This window comes from Neofelis nebulosa, chromosome 3 (genome assembly GCF_028018385.1).
Source record: "Neofelis nebulosa isolate mNeoNeb1 chromosome 3, mNeoNeb1.pri, whole genome shotgun sequence".
Lineage (NCBI taxonomy): Eukaryota > Metazoa > Chordata > Mammalia > Carnivora > Felidae > Neofelis > Neofelis nebulosa.
Window position 1 is genome coordinate 19439321 of NC_080784.1, and position 12796 is coordinate 19452116.

General features: G+C 41.3%; 1 protein-coding gene across 4 annotated transcripts; it reads left to right on the top strand.

Moving 5' to 3' along the window:
- The first annotated feature begins 5034 nt into the window (after positions 1-5034).
- On the top strand, positions 5035-11578 carry TRIML1 (tripartite motif family like 1). Of its 4 annotated transcripts, none has more exons than XM_058720032.1 (6): positions 5035-5587; positions 5828-5923; positions 7166-7339; positions 8596-8618; positions 8797-8894; positions 10699-11578. In XM_058720032.1, the coding sequence occupies exons 1-6, from the start codon at positions 5162-5164 to the stop codon at positions 11247-11249; spliced, it is 1368 nt and encodes a 455-aa protein (XP_058576015.1). In that variant the 5' UTR covers positions 5035-5161; the 3' UTR covers positions 11250-11578. The 4 variants fall into 4 exon arrangements, with proteins under 4 accessions (XP_058576015.1, XP_058576017.1, XP_058576014.1 ...); XM_058720034.1 differs by having other exon boundaries at positions 5035-5431; XM_058720031.1 differs by having other exon boundaries at positions 5036-5587; positions 7109-7339.
- Positions 11579-12796: the final 1218 nt, after the last annotated feature.

Genomic DNA, 12796 nt, shown 5'->3' on the forward strand with positions numbered 1-12796 from the left:
CCACCCAGGTGCCCCAGAATTTTCTGTTTTTCAAAGGTGGAATAATATTTCCTGTGAATACATACCATAATATCCTTTATTTTGTCATATATAAATGGACATTTAGGTTGTTTTCACATGTTAGCTTTTGCAAATAAGGCTGCAATGAACATTGGAACATTAGTACCTCTTCAAGATCTTCATTTATTATTTTTTTGAAAATTCTTTTACAGTTTATTTATTTTGAGAGAGAGAGGGCATGAGTGAGTGGGGAGGGGCAGAGAGAGAGAGAGAGAGAACGAGAGAGAGAGAGAGAGAGAGAGAGAGAGAGAGAGAGAGAGTCCTAAGCAGACTTCACACTGTCAGCATGGAGCCTGACAGAGGGCTTGACCTCACGACTACAAGATCATGACCTGAGTTGAAACCAAGAGTCGGATGCTCAACCAATTGAGCCACCCAGGAGCCCTAATTATTTTTGATGAATACCCAGAAGTGGGATTGTTGTATCATATGGTACTTCCGTTGTTAATTTCTAAGAAATTTCCATATTATTTTCCATGGAAGCCTTACCATTTTGTGTTCCCACCAACAGTGTACAATAGTACCAATTTTTCCACATCCTTACCAACACTTGCCTTTTTTTTTTCTTTATATATAGTGGCCATCCTGACAGGTGTGAGGTGATATGTCATTGTCGTTTTGATTTATGCTTCCCTGATGATGAGTGTCATTGAGCATCTTTCCATTTCCTGTAGTTCTTTTGTGTATCTTTTTCAGGGAAATGTCTATTCAAATCTTTATTTTTTGGGCAATTTGGTTTTGTTTTGTTTTTTTGCTATAGATTTATAAGACTTCCTTATGTATTCTGGAAATTAACCCATTCTGATACATGGTTTGTAAATATTTTCTCCTATTCCAATGGTTGCCTTTCACTCTGTTGTTTGCTATGTAGTGCGGAAGCTTTTTAGTTTGATGTAGTCCCATTTATCTACTGTTGCTCTTGTGGCCCATACTTTTGGTGTCATATCCATGAAATTCCATACTCTCTCTATGCCTTCATGTACACACATACATTACCAACATCTTATAGCATGACCTTATTTTTATAGGAAAAAAATACACTTATAACCTAATTTTTATTATTTATACTTAAATTATTTGTGGGAGCAAAAATGTATTTCCCCTTAATATCATATAATGGATATCATATCATGTCAGTGTGTATATATTGATCTGTTATTTTTAAAATGGTTATATAGTATTAATAAAAGTGATTGTTTTTTTGGAAGAGCTGTTATTTAAAAAAAAAATTTTAAGCTCTTTTATTTTGAGAGAGACACAGACAGGGTCAGCAGGGGAGGGGCAGAGAGAGAGAGAGAGAGAGAGAGAGAGAGAGAGAGAGAATTCCAAGCAGGTTCTGCACTGTTAGTGCAGAGCCCAATGTGAGGCTGGATCCCAGGAACTCTGAGATTGACCTAAGCCAAAACCAAGAGTTGGATGCTTAACTGACTGAGCCACCCAGGTGCCCCCTATTTTAATGTTTATTTATTTTTAGGAGAGACAGAGCATGAGCTGGTGAGGGGCAGAGAGAGAGGGAGACATAGAATCTGAAACAGGCTCCAGGCTCTGAACTGTCAGCACAGAGCCTGACGTGGGGCTTGAACCCATGAACCTTGAGATCATGCCCTGAGCCACAATCAGATACTTAACCGGCTAAGCCACCCTGGCACCCTGAAGAGCTATTATTTTTAAGTATATATTTATGTAAGTCCTCTTTGTAATTTATGATTAGGTATTTGATGCATGTGTTCCAAATTCTCTTTCCCAGATTGTCATTAAAAAAAAAATATTTTAACCTGAAACCAATTTTACCATATATATTAATAAACTAGAATTTAAATAAAAACTTGAAATAAAAGTTATTTTATTTACTTTGCTGTATAAAAGTATTTATTTTTTATTTAAATTTATTAATCTTTTCTTTTAGGGGTGTCTAAGCTCTGAAGCATGCTTTAAAAAGCCTTTTCTAAGTAGTTTATTTTAAATTTCTATGTTACCAATTATTTCCTTTTATGATGTGCTTCATTTTTTTGGACACAATAATTGACCACATATTTAACAAATATGCTCCTTACTTGCTAAATAGATGTGGGGTGATCTAGAACACAAACACATTCAAAAATAAAATAATATAAATAAATGAAGTAAAAAAAGCAATACAAAGGGAAATAATAGGAGTATAAATTCATGACTAGAGTGGGGAAAATACACACACACACACACACACACACACACACACATACATCCGGAACACACATTGTTATAACTTACTAGGTAGAGATCCAACTTTGTCTTTTTCTTCTTTTTTTCCCAGATGGCTACCCTCACTTGTCCCAAACCAGTTGTTGAATAATCTATCTTTTCCACACTGATATGAAATGACAGACATATTTCTAAAATCAGGCTTTCAAGCAGTATGTTTTTCCAATAAGTCCCCATCTAGTCCACTGCCTTCATCAATAAGTAAGCTCTAACCACATCTTTAAACTTTCTCTTTTTCTGTGTGCTCCAATAGCATGTGGATGCTAATAGCATGTGGATGACAGTTGTGACTGTGGAGACCTTAGGGTGTATCCCTACCATCACTTGCACAGCAGGAGACAGGTCAAAGAAGAAGTTATTTGAGCTGTTGATCTCAGAAATCATGTCTGACAGTGCAGTGCCCCAAGGGTAGGTGTAATGTATTTTGGGGTGGCTGGCCCACTCTTTGTCTACGAGTTATTTCTGAATTTCTTCATCTATGAACTAAGCTCAGTCAAATGTGTTGTGAGCGATGGTAAAGAAGTCTGCATCCCCAATAATGAGTGTAGCTAGTGATTTCAGATACCTGTCACAACATCACACCATAATAACAGCTGTCCAATTTCCTTCTGAAATATTCTACCAATACTCACTGTATTGAGATAACTGGAAAATTTCATCCACTCACAAGTCAACAAGTGAGATGCAGTGTAGCGTATGAACAACAGAGAATGACTCAGAGGTCAGAGGCCCGGTTTCCCAGTCCCAACTGGACTCATGTAGTAAGCAAGTAGTCAGGGGATCAACTCAATTTATTTGTCTCAATTTTCTTCACCATTTATACATGGTAGTTGGACTACATAATTACTTGGTTTCCAGCGAGATAAAAGACTGTGGTTGTATAACAATATAGTTCCTCTGTTTTTTCATTTACAACTTACAAATAAGTTGAGCCCTTGCTATATGCAAATAATTCTTCTAGTCACTGATGAATAAGATATGGTTATTGTATTAAGGAGTTTATTAAAAGAGTTTGCTTAGAAGAGGGACGTGGGATGGAACAGATCAGTGTGACTTTAACTTAGAACATGTCGGTTTCCCCATTCCAAATTGGAATACAGGATCTGTGATGTACCATATATCTATTGAAAGGCTTATTCTAACGGTCCTGGTCAATGTTAAAGGCTCCTTCTGGGTTTGTGTGGGAATAACACACTGAATGTAGGTGATAGTTCATAAATCCTTTTTCCAGTAAAGGCAGTTAATGTTATTATAGATTTTTTTTTGCAAGACCCTTACTTACGACTAACTCCTAAAAAATACTGTGAAGCTGTACCTCAGTTACTAGGCTAGAAGTAATCTTAAGTAGTACAGAGAAGTTTTGTGACCCCAAATTGATGCTTCCTCTCTATTTAAATTATTATAACTTGCTGTGTTACTTGTTGTTGTTGTTGTATGTTTTTGTAAATTCTCATTTCAGTAATTCACAAATGTTACACAAAGGACATACAATGAAAACATTTGGATTAATAACTTCAAAAGGATGAGTGTTGACTAGGAGGAAGGAAAATGGAGGAAACCTCCAGAAAACTTCTTTTTACAAAAGTTCAAGATAGGAAAACACCCAGCATCTGTTGGAGGGAAGTGGGGAAGAAGAATCAGTGGCAACCGCAAAAATCAGAAAGCAATTAATGAAATAGCATAGGTAATAGAGACACATGGATAGTTGTCAACGCTGGCACAAGACAGGATAAGAACAAAAATAAGGTATGATGAACTCAATGAGAGGGAGAAACTGGTTAGATTCTAAGGAAAAACTTCTAAGTTTGCACTTTTTGGCAGTCAGTGAGCGGGTCGTGGGCCATGACAAGTGCTGCCTCATGAGCATATGGCAATACAGATTTATAGAGTAAGACACTAATAATCTCAATGGTCACTGGACACCATTTCCATACTAGACATTTAGTTTCACATAGGTCTAAAACGATTTGCACATTGGATACCTGCTCAGTAAGAACTGATACGGGGTTGAAGAAGACCTAGTGAAAATAAGTGAATAAAATTATATTTATTCTGAAGTACAGTTTTTTCGCCCCCATTCAGTCCATAGTGTTATGGCCTCTTGAGGCAACTTCCAACAATAATGAGGTTTTGTATGCTTTCAATGGTGGTGGAGAGGTATCATGGTCTGCAGGGCAGAGCACTAAATAGAACTCTGGTAATCCATTATACGTTTAAAGTCAGGGAATATTTCAATGGACTTGCTCTCATTTTGTTGGGATGAATAAGATGAAATAAAAGTACACAGTACCTGATTAAGGAGAAAAATATTTTAGGCTTTGGTCAAGCACATAAAAGGGCCTATCAAGAGAAGGGATCGGTATTACGATTTTCTGCCTTCGGTTTCTTAACTAGATTCCATTAGTGGAGTTTTCCAAAATGGGCCATATTTCCAATTCGGATATTATTAGAGGTCATTATAACTTAAATCTCTGTAATGGCTCACACCAAATTACCTAACCTTTCAGCTTAAGATCAAGGTACTTCATTGTTTTTCTGGTGCTATTTACATATAATAGCCTACTCTTGAAGAAAGTCTGTTAGAAACAAGTACCCTCAGTACCCAGTATGTTGCTTCAACAGTGAGACATTCCTTAAAAGTCTGGGGTTGATGGTGAACCCAGTGTACAAGGGTTCCACGTTAAGTCATAATTGGCCTTTTGTTGGGAGAGTATGTGTCAACTGGTGAAATCAGGCACAGAGGAGAGTAAGAGTTTTTCGTATTAACAACATAGAAACTGATCACCCACCTGTTACTCAAAACAATAGAACCTCAGGGAGGACTTTTCTAATCCTGGAATAGAGGCAGCACCTTGCCTTGATGTCTTTCTTTGTAAAAATGTCTACAGCAGATTTGATGGAGAATCTCAGGGAAGAACTGACCTGTTTCATCTGCTTGGACTATTTCACCAGCCCGGTGACCACTGAGTGTGGGCACAGCTTTTGTCTGGTGTGTCTCCTGAGGAGCTGGGAGGAACACAGTACTCCTTTATCTTGTCCTGAGTGCTGGAGGGCCTTGGAGAGTCCACACTTCCAGCCCAATGAGCGTTTGGGGAGGCTGGCTGGCATCGGCAAACAGCTCCGATCCCAGGTGCTGCAGAGCGAGGGCGGACAAGGCAGCTCTGGGAGAATGCTGGCAGTCGCTAAGGCTTTTTCTGATGAGCAGCAGGGTGTAAACGCTTTCTCAACCCAGCGTCATGGAATAAACAGATTGTATCCCTCCAGTGAGGCTGAGGAGCGTCACAAAGTAAGATTGGCTGCTCAATATAAATTTCAGAACACAAATCACGTTCCATCACTTATGCCCATAATCTTCTCTATTGGTGACAATCACGGGTCCTGGTCTCCAGGCACCAGACCCCAAACTTGGCGTGGATCCTGCTTCACTCCTTGTGTTAGGTCCCGCTCATCATATTTTTATTGGTCCTCAAGTCTTCACAACCCGGTGCTCTGCTCATTTGCCACAGAGAATTTGTTTCTATTGCAGGAGAAACTCCAGGAAATCTTAAATCTTTTGCGTAAAAAGAAAAAGGAAACTCAGGTTGTATTATCCCATGAGAAGGAGAGAGTAACACTGTGCAAGGTCAGTATCTGTCTTACTTTTGGATCTCGTATATGTTCTATGAGGGAGACTAAAGGGATACCTAGTGAAATACCAGGCGAAAAAGACCAAATTTTCCAATCCCTGTCCTACAATATGCAGTGCCTTTACTTTGGGCTGTGTACCTCTGCTTGTCCACCTGGGAATCCCAAGACTCACTTCAAACAATTTCCCCATCCCCAGGCCTGCTTATTTTATTTTCTTCTGGATACATCTATACAACTTGGTGGCTACCTCTATTATAGCTCTGATGATAATTATTTAAAATTACAAGTTACAGACAATAGAGGATCAAAAATCAATAAAAAGGAATAGCTCAAATGCTTTGGGGTAAAAAGAAAGTGAAAAAAAAAAAAGATAAAATAAAGGCCAAATAATAGTTTGGTTTAGTATGCCTAAACAAAAGCTTGAGTTAGTCACAGATTTGAACGTGAGCTGTCTTGCAAAGACCTAAATGTTGAGTCAGATATTTAAAAATGTATCTGATTCTCCCAATAAATGGAGTTCTCAAAGCGGAGTATTTGTGATGTGTATCTCTATCTCTAGGATGTGATCCTAAGTCTGCTTTCATTGGATATTTATTAAATAAATGAATATACACTTTTTTTTTTCATATTTTTGCCCTTGCTTTATTTTGCTTAAAAAAAAATTTTTTTTAACATTTATTCATTTTTTGAGAGACAGAGTGTGAGGGGGAGGGGCAGAGGCAGAGGGAGACACAGAATCCAAAGCAAACTCCAGGCTCTGAACCACAGCACAGAGCCCAACATGGGGCTCGAACTCACAGATGGTGAGATCATGACCTGAGCTGAAGTCAGATGCTTAACTGACTGAGCCACCCGGGTGCCCCAATTTTGCTTTTTTTTTTTTTTTAAATCGTGGTATGGATCACCACCTATCATAGTTGGTGTTTATATTTTTTTCCCCACTAGGATGACAGTCTCCTGGGAATAGACATTTTGGTTTTGTCTGCTACTGTATCTATAGCACACATACCCCCTAAAATATCACACTAGCCCCCCAACTACTTAATAGAATATGGGTTATGTGTCACAGTGGAACTCTAGGACTTTGCTAGGACTAAAAGTCTGCACAGGCATTTCTGTCACTAACTTTATTATATTGCTCCCGTGTGTGTGTGCACGCATGTGTGTGTGTGGATGACAGGAAGAGACAAGGGCCTGTAAGCAGGTTGTTGTGTCAGAATATGTAAAAATGCGCCAGTTTTTGAAGGAGGAGGAACAACTACAGCTCCAGTTACTGGAAAAGGAGGAAAGGGAGAACATGAAGAAGTTGAGGGACAATGAGATCAAGCTGACCCAGCAAATAAGAAGCCTAAGCAAGATGATTGAGCAGATAGAGTCCACCTGTCAGCGCTCCACTTTAGAATCTTTTGAGGTAAGAATACTGGGAAAATCAATGCCACAGTAACAACAACAACAACAACATGTCGTAGCCCATAATATTTCAAGCCATGCAAAAATAAGTGTTTATTTACCCAAAAAACTAAGTTCCAGCCCCAACATAGTTTTCCTAAAGAATTAATGTTCGAGGGGTGCCTGGGTGGCTTAGTCCGTTGAGTATCCGACTTTGGCTCAAGTCATGATCTCATGGTTCATGGGTTGGAGCCCCACGTTGGGCTCTGTGTTGACAGCTTGGGGCCTGGAGACTGCTTCTGATTCTGTCTCCCCCTCTCTCTCTGCCCCTCCCCTGCTTGTGCTCTCTCTTTGTCTCTCAAAAACAAATAAACATTTTAAAAAAAGAATTAATGTTCCATAGTATAAAGACAGTCCTGAAGAGGCAGAGAAAAACAAAACCCAGTAGAACAGCTATCCAAACCAAGCCTGAGGATGACTCCATTTTCTGCTGTGCCTGCCTGTCTGCAACTTCAGCTTCGTTATTTTGCTTAATGAGCATTTACTATGTGCTGCTGGCACACTACATTTCATCTTCACAGAGACCTGATGAAGTTAAATACTGTTTTATGTACTCTTGGTGATTGTAATCTACCCTGTGGGTTTACAGTAGCTCTTACTTAATAATTCAGGCCTCTGGCAGTTAGGTAATTTGCCTATCAAACAGCTAATATGTAGTCGAAACGCAGTATTCTGTACTGAGCCCATATTGTTCACTGCCTTTGCTCTGTTGCCTCCCGGAGCTACTACTGCATTCTCTGGGGCCTTTGTAAAGGCGGGCTGTGTGAGCCAGCTGCTGCTTCACCTCTGCCTCCCGGATGCCCCCACAGAAGGCTATTTAACTTAGTGATTTTCCAGCAAGGCACGCACTCCAACTGCGCACAGGCTTACTCCAGCTCTCCCACTTCCCTTTTGCTGATCTTTGACTCCCTGAGGCATCGGATAACAAGATCGATGGTTTGGCTCTTTTGTCAGCATCAGGTTCTCTTGACCAAGTGTTGATATGAGGAACGGACAAGAGAGTCCGCCATTAGGAGAACCCTCTCCTGTGCACAGGAACCCACCCTTGGAGGAAATTGGGGATTTTTTTCCCCTACCCCTTGCTCTCCCACGCAAGGTGTCCTACAGCCATGGAAAGTGGATTCTGTGAAGTTAGAAAGGACTAGATCCCAAATGGATTCTGTCTTTGCTAGAGATCAAAGGGCACAGATACTAACCCTCTTTCTTTTCTCCCCTTAGGATGTGAAAGGAACACTGGAAAGGTGGGTTTCCAGTCTGTGTTCAGTTATGTGAGACACAGGGGTGTGCTGCTGCTATGTTTGTCAGGGTGGGGAGGAGAGTGTCCATGCTGTTGGGGAACATCAAGCTGGACCCTCAGCTTGCAACAGGTCCTGCGGGCTGCGCAGGGCAGACAGAGTGACTGTCTCTGCCCTCTTGTAGGAGTAAGCCACTCTTGCTCCAGTGTCCAGAGGCGGCCGCCACGGAACTGAGTCTGTGCCGCATCACTGGAATGAGGGAGATGCTAAAAAAATTCAGCAGTAAGTCAGCCTCGTTTGTCAAACCTCCAGGGATTTGCAGACTGAACTTCAGTGTGTACGAGGGTATACAAGATTGAGCTTTTTGGCAGCGTCCTCTGACAGAATACTCACCATCTGGGTGCCAGGCTTCTAGTGAAGGCGCCGTGAGTCTATGCGAACCCTCAGGGTGGGCTGAGGCCACAGACCGTCTGGGTTCTGGAGCCAACAGAAGCACACTTGATTGAGGGTTCGCTTACCTGTGTTTTCTAAGGATTCCTGGCACTTCCTTTGTTTGTTTTTACTGTCCCATTTTGTCCATTTCATCGCCTTGCGTGAGCACGCGCACACTCGCGCGCGCACACACACACACACACGCACACGCACACACACACACACACACACCTCCTCAGGGGTTTCTGCATTTCTACCTCTGTTCTTGTGAGGGTAAAAACTACTTAAATTCTTAATCTCAATGAGGCAACATTCAAGCTATCCTTTTAGAATGCTCTAGATATTTAGGCTAGCTATCGTGAAGAGAATTCAGCCTTCATTTTTAACTTTTATCTTGTTGACAATCTGACCTTCAGAGGAAGGTCTAACGGGCTTTGGATTTAGTAGATACTTGATAAGTGCCAACTATGTACCTGGTGCTATGCTATTAAAATCTCAGCTTTCTTATAGTGATAAATAAGACAGGCCTGCCTTTGCTTTTACAGAACTTTCAGTGGAACTGAGGAGACAGACATTAATCTCAAATAATTAGTGATGATTAGAATTTGATCTATAAATAAAAGTATGAAATTACATGGTAGGGGCACTTAATCTTGTCTGAGAGGCCATTGAAAGTTGGAAGCCTCTTCTGTGACCTCCTCTCAGAAGATGGGAAGGAGGGGTCTCTCACTGGTTCACAGTGTACTTATCAACTGGTCACAGGTGGTTTCACTAATCTCATAGGAGGCTGCATTTCAGCATGACATAATGAAAAATGCTGACTGGGAATTGCTATTCCAACACTCAGTAACTTTGTAATCTTGGACAAGTTTCCAAACCTCTGAGAACCTCAGTTTCCACTTTTGTAAAACTGGGAAAGGACGCGTGGGTAGCTCAGTTGGTCAAGCGACTGACTTCGGCTCAGTTCATGATCTTGCAGTTTGTGAGTTCGAGCCCTGGGTCAAGCCTCGCGTCGGGCTCTGTGCTGACAGCTCAGAGCCTGGAACCTGCTTTGGATTCTGTGTCTCCCTCTCTCTCTGCTCCTCCTCCGCTCATACTCTGTCTCTCTTTCTCAAAAATAAACATTAAATAAATAAATAAATACAATGGGGGGAAATGCCACGATTAAATGAGATACTGTACAGATTATGGTTGGCACCTAAGGAGAAGTCCAGAAAGGATAGCTGCCTCTATTTCTCTCCCACCCAAACTGAAGAATCAGAAGGAGCCTTGGCTCAACTGAATACAAATGACAGAGTATGCCCCGTGTGGATAAATAGCTCTGAGTTTTAAAGCTATGCTGTAAACAGAAACCTGCTATTCTATTCCATTCCATTATATCAGCGATTCCTCTCTCTCTCCTCTCAGGCAGGCTAAATATCACTGTCCACATGACTCTCTTCTGTTTCTTTTCAGAGATTTGCTCTCAGTGTTTGTGAAACAGTGAGAGAAGGGCTCAGAGATTCTGTTCTCAGCGAAACAAAACTCCTCACCACACTCACCTAAATCATATTTTTAAAAATAGGACTGGAAACTAAGAATTTAATTAAAATTCCACATATGTAAAAGGGTTTTCAAGAATGCGAGAGGGGTTCATTCTTTTCTCTTCTTGCAGCGGACATAACTCTGGATCCAGCTACAGCCAATGCCTATCTTGTCTTGTCTGAGGATCTGAAAAGCGTGAGACATGGAGGAATCCGACAGCACTTACCCGACAACCCAGAACGATTTGACCAGTCTGCAACTGTGCTGGGCGCTCAGATCTTCACCTGTGGGAGACACTACTGGGAGGTGGAGGTGGGCAACAAGACCGAGTGGGAAGTGGGCATTTGCAAGGACTCCGTGAGCCGAAAGGGCAATCTCCCGAAGCCACCTGGGGACCTCTTCTCACTTATAGGCTTAAAAATTGGAGAAGATTATAGTCTTTGGGTCTCATCACCTTTAAAAGGTCAACACGTCCGAGAGCCTGTGCATAAGGTTGGCGTTTTCTTAGACTACGAGTCTGGACACATAGCGTTCTACAACGTGACAGATGAGTCCCTCATCTACAGCTTCCCTCCAGCCTCTTTCCAAGAGGCTCTCAGGCCGATCTTCTCCCCTTGCCTCCCGAATGAAGGGACGAACACGGGCCCTCTTACCATCTGCTCACTGAACAGTTATGTCTGAGGGACATGCCCCTGAGCCTTCACCAAGGATGAGGTCTAAGACCAACAGATGATTATTAAGATGATTTATGCATTGACACTATCAATATTGGGTGATCTTAAAGGAAAGCCCCTGAAAAGGCTTTCTGTTAACTTGAGCCACAATCAACGGCCAAGTTGGACAATCAACTTTCAACACCATAGAAGGCTGATCAAATCTTGTCTTTGACCAAATTCATTATCTAGACTGTCCCGCATACATGCTGGTCACTGAAAATGTAGAGAAAGAATTAGCCCCTATTATCCCTAATCCCCTTGTCATAGGCCAGTTTTATAAATGTATGTCATGTTTTTGAGTGTATTTATTTATTTGACTCTAAAGAACTCTATTTTTTATATTTTTAATATTTTTAATGTTTATTTTTGAGAGAGAGAGAGAGAAAGAGCGAAAGACAGAGCACGAGTGGGGGAGGGGCCGAGAGAGAGGGAGACACAGAATTGGAAGCAGGCTCCAGGCTCTGAGCTGTCAGCACAGAGACTGATGGGGGGCTCGAACTCATAGACAGTGAGATCATGACCTGAGCCAAAGTTGGACACTTAACTCACTGAGCCACCCAGGCACCCTAAGAACTCTGCTGTTTGAATGTCTTTGTTCTATGTGCAGAGCTCTACATGCTGGGACAAGACTGACTCCTCTGGGTGGGAGCAAGTGCATGGGTTCTCCTTTCCAGGGTTGGTGAGAGGGACTCATGACTCAGCCTCCACTGAAAAGTTGCTTTTCTTTCCATTCCATGGGGCCTGGAGTATCTGTACTCGGGAAGGCTTATATGTTCAGAATACTGCAAATTTAGTTGTCAATATCATCATTATCCTTCATGTTTACCACAACCACAAGAGGCTGGAACCTTCTGTGAATATGTTTAAAGATCACAGAACAAAGTCTCTATTCAATAAATGTATCAATGCTATAGGTGCCAAATGACTTTACTGAATTTTTTATAAGGTTATTTTATGTGTTTTTGCTACTTGCTATAAGCAAAAGGCTTTAATCACTGGAAGATGAAATCAAGTTTACTTATTCCATCCCAACACGTGAGGATTTGGGAGAAAGTTCTGTGAACCGACCTTCTCTTGGCTGCCCATTCTTAGTGCTCTGTCCCTGCAGGTTTTTTGTTTGTTTGAATCCTTCCTTGCTTGCATTGCAGAATGGCACCAATCACAGAGGGTACTCCTTCCTGCCTCTTCCCACTCGCAGAAGTCACTGCCCATGTTTTCAATCGCAGACAAGAAAACTGATAGGATTTAACCCTTACACAACTGCATGATTATTAAGGAACATGTTTAACACAGATTTTTGTCTTTAAATTAGAGACTCAGTTGGGCGAAAAATTGATAATTGAATCTGTTAATTAGCATAGACAACCAGAGGGAGGGAGCTAAGTAGGGAGAGAGGATAGGTAACTGGGTTTACTGTAAGGTTGGCATCCACCTTTCTCACTCATCTAGATCTGCCTTCTCTTTCAAACCTATGCATTTTTATCTTGTGCCCTCACAGGCATCGGAGCAGAT

Excerpts from the sequence above, each read along its gene's own strand:
- TRIML1 (XM_058720031.1), top strand. The coding sequence starts at position 5,162 with ATGTCTTTCTTTGTAAAAATGTCTACAGCAGATTTGATGGAGAATCTC. Across the intron at positions 5,588-5,827 it reads AGGCTGAGGAGCGTCACAAA|GAGAAACTCCAGGAAATCTT; the intron begins GTAAGATTGGCT and ends TTTCTATTGCAG. Across the intron at positions 5,924-7,108 it reads AGAGAGTAACACTGTGCAAG|GAAGAGACAAGGGCCTGTAA; the intron begins GTCAGTATCTGT and ends TGTGGATGACAG.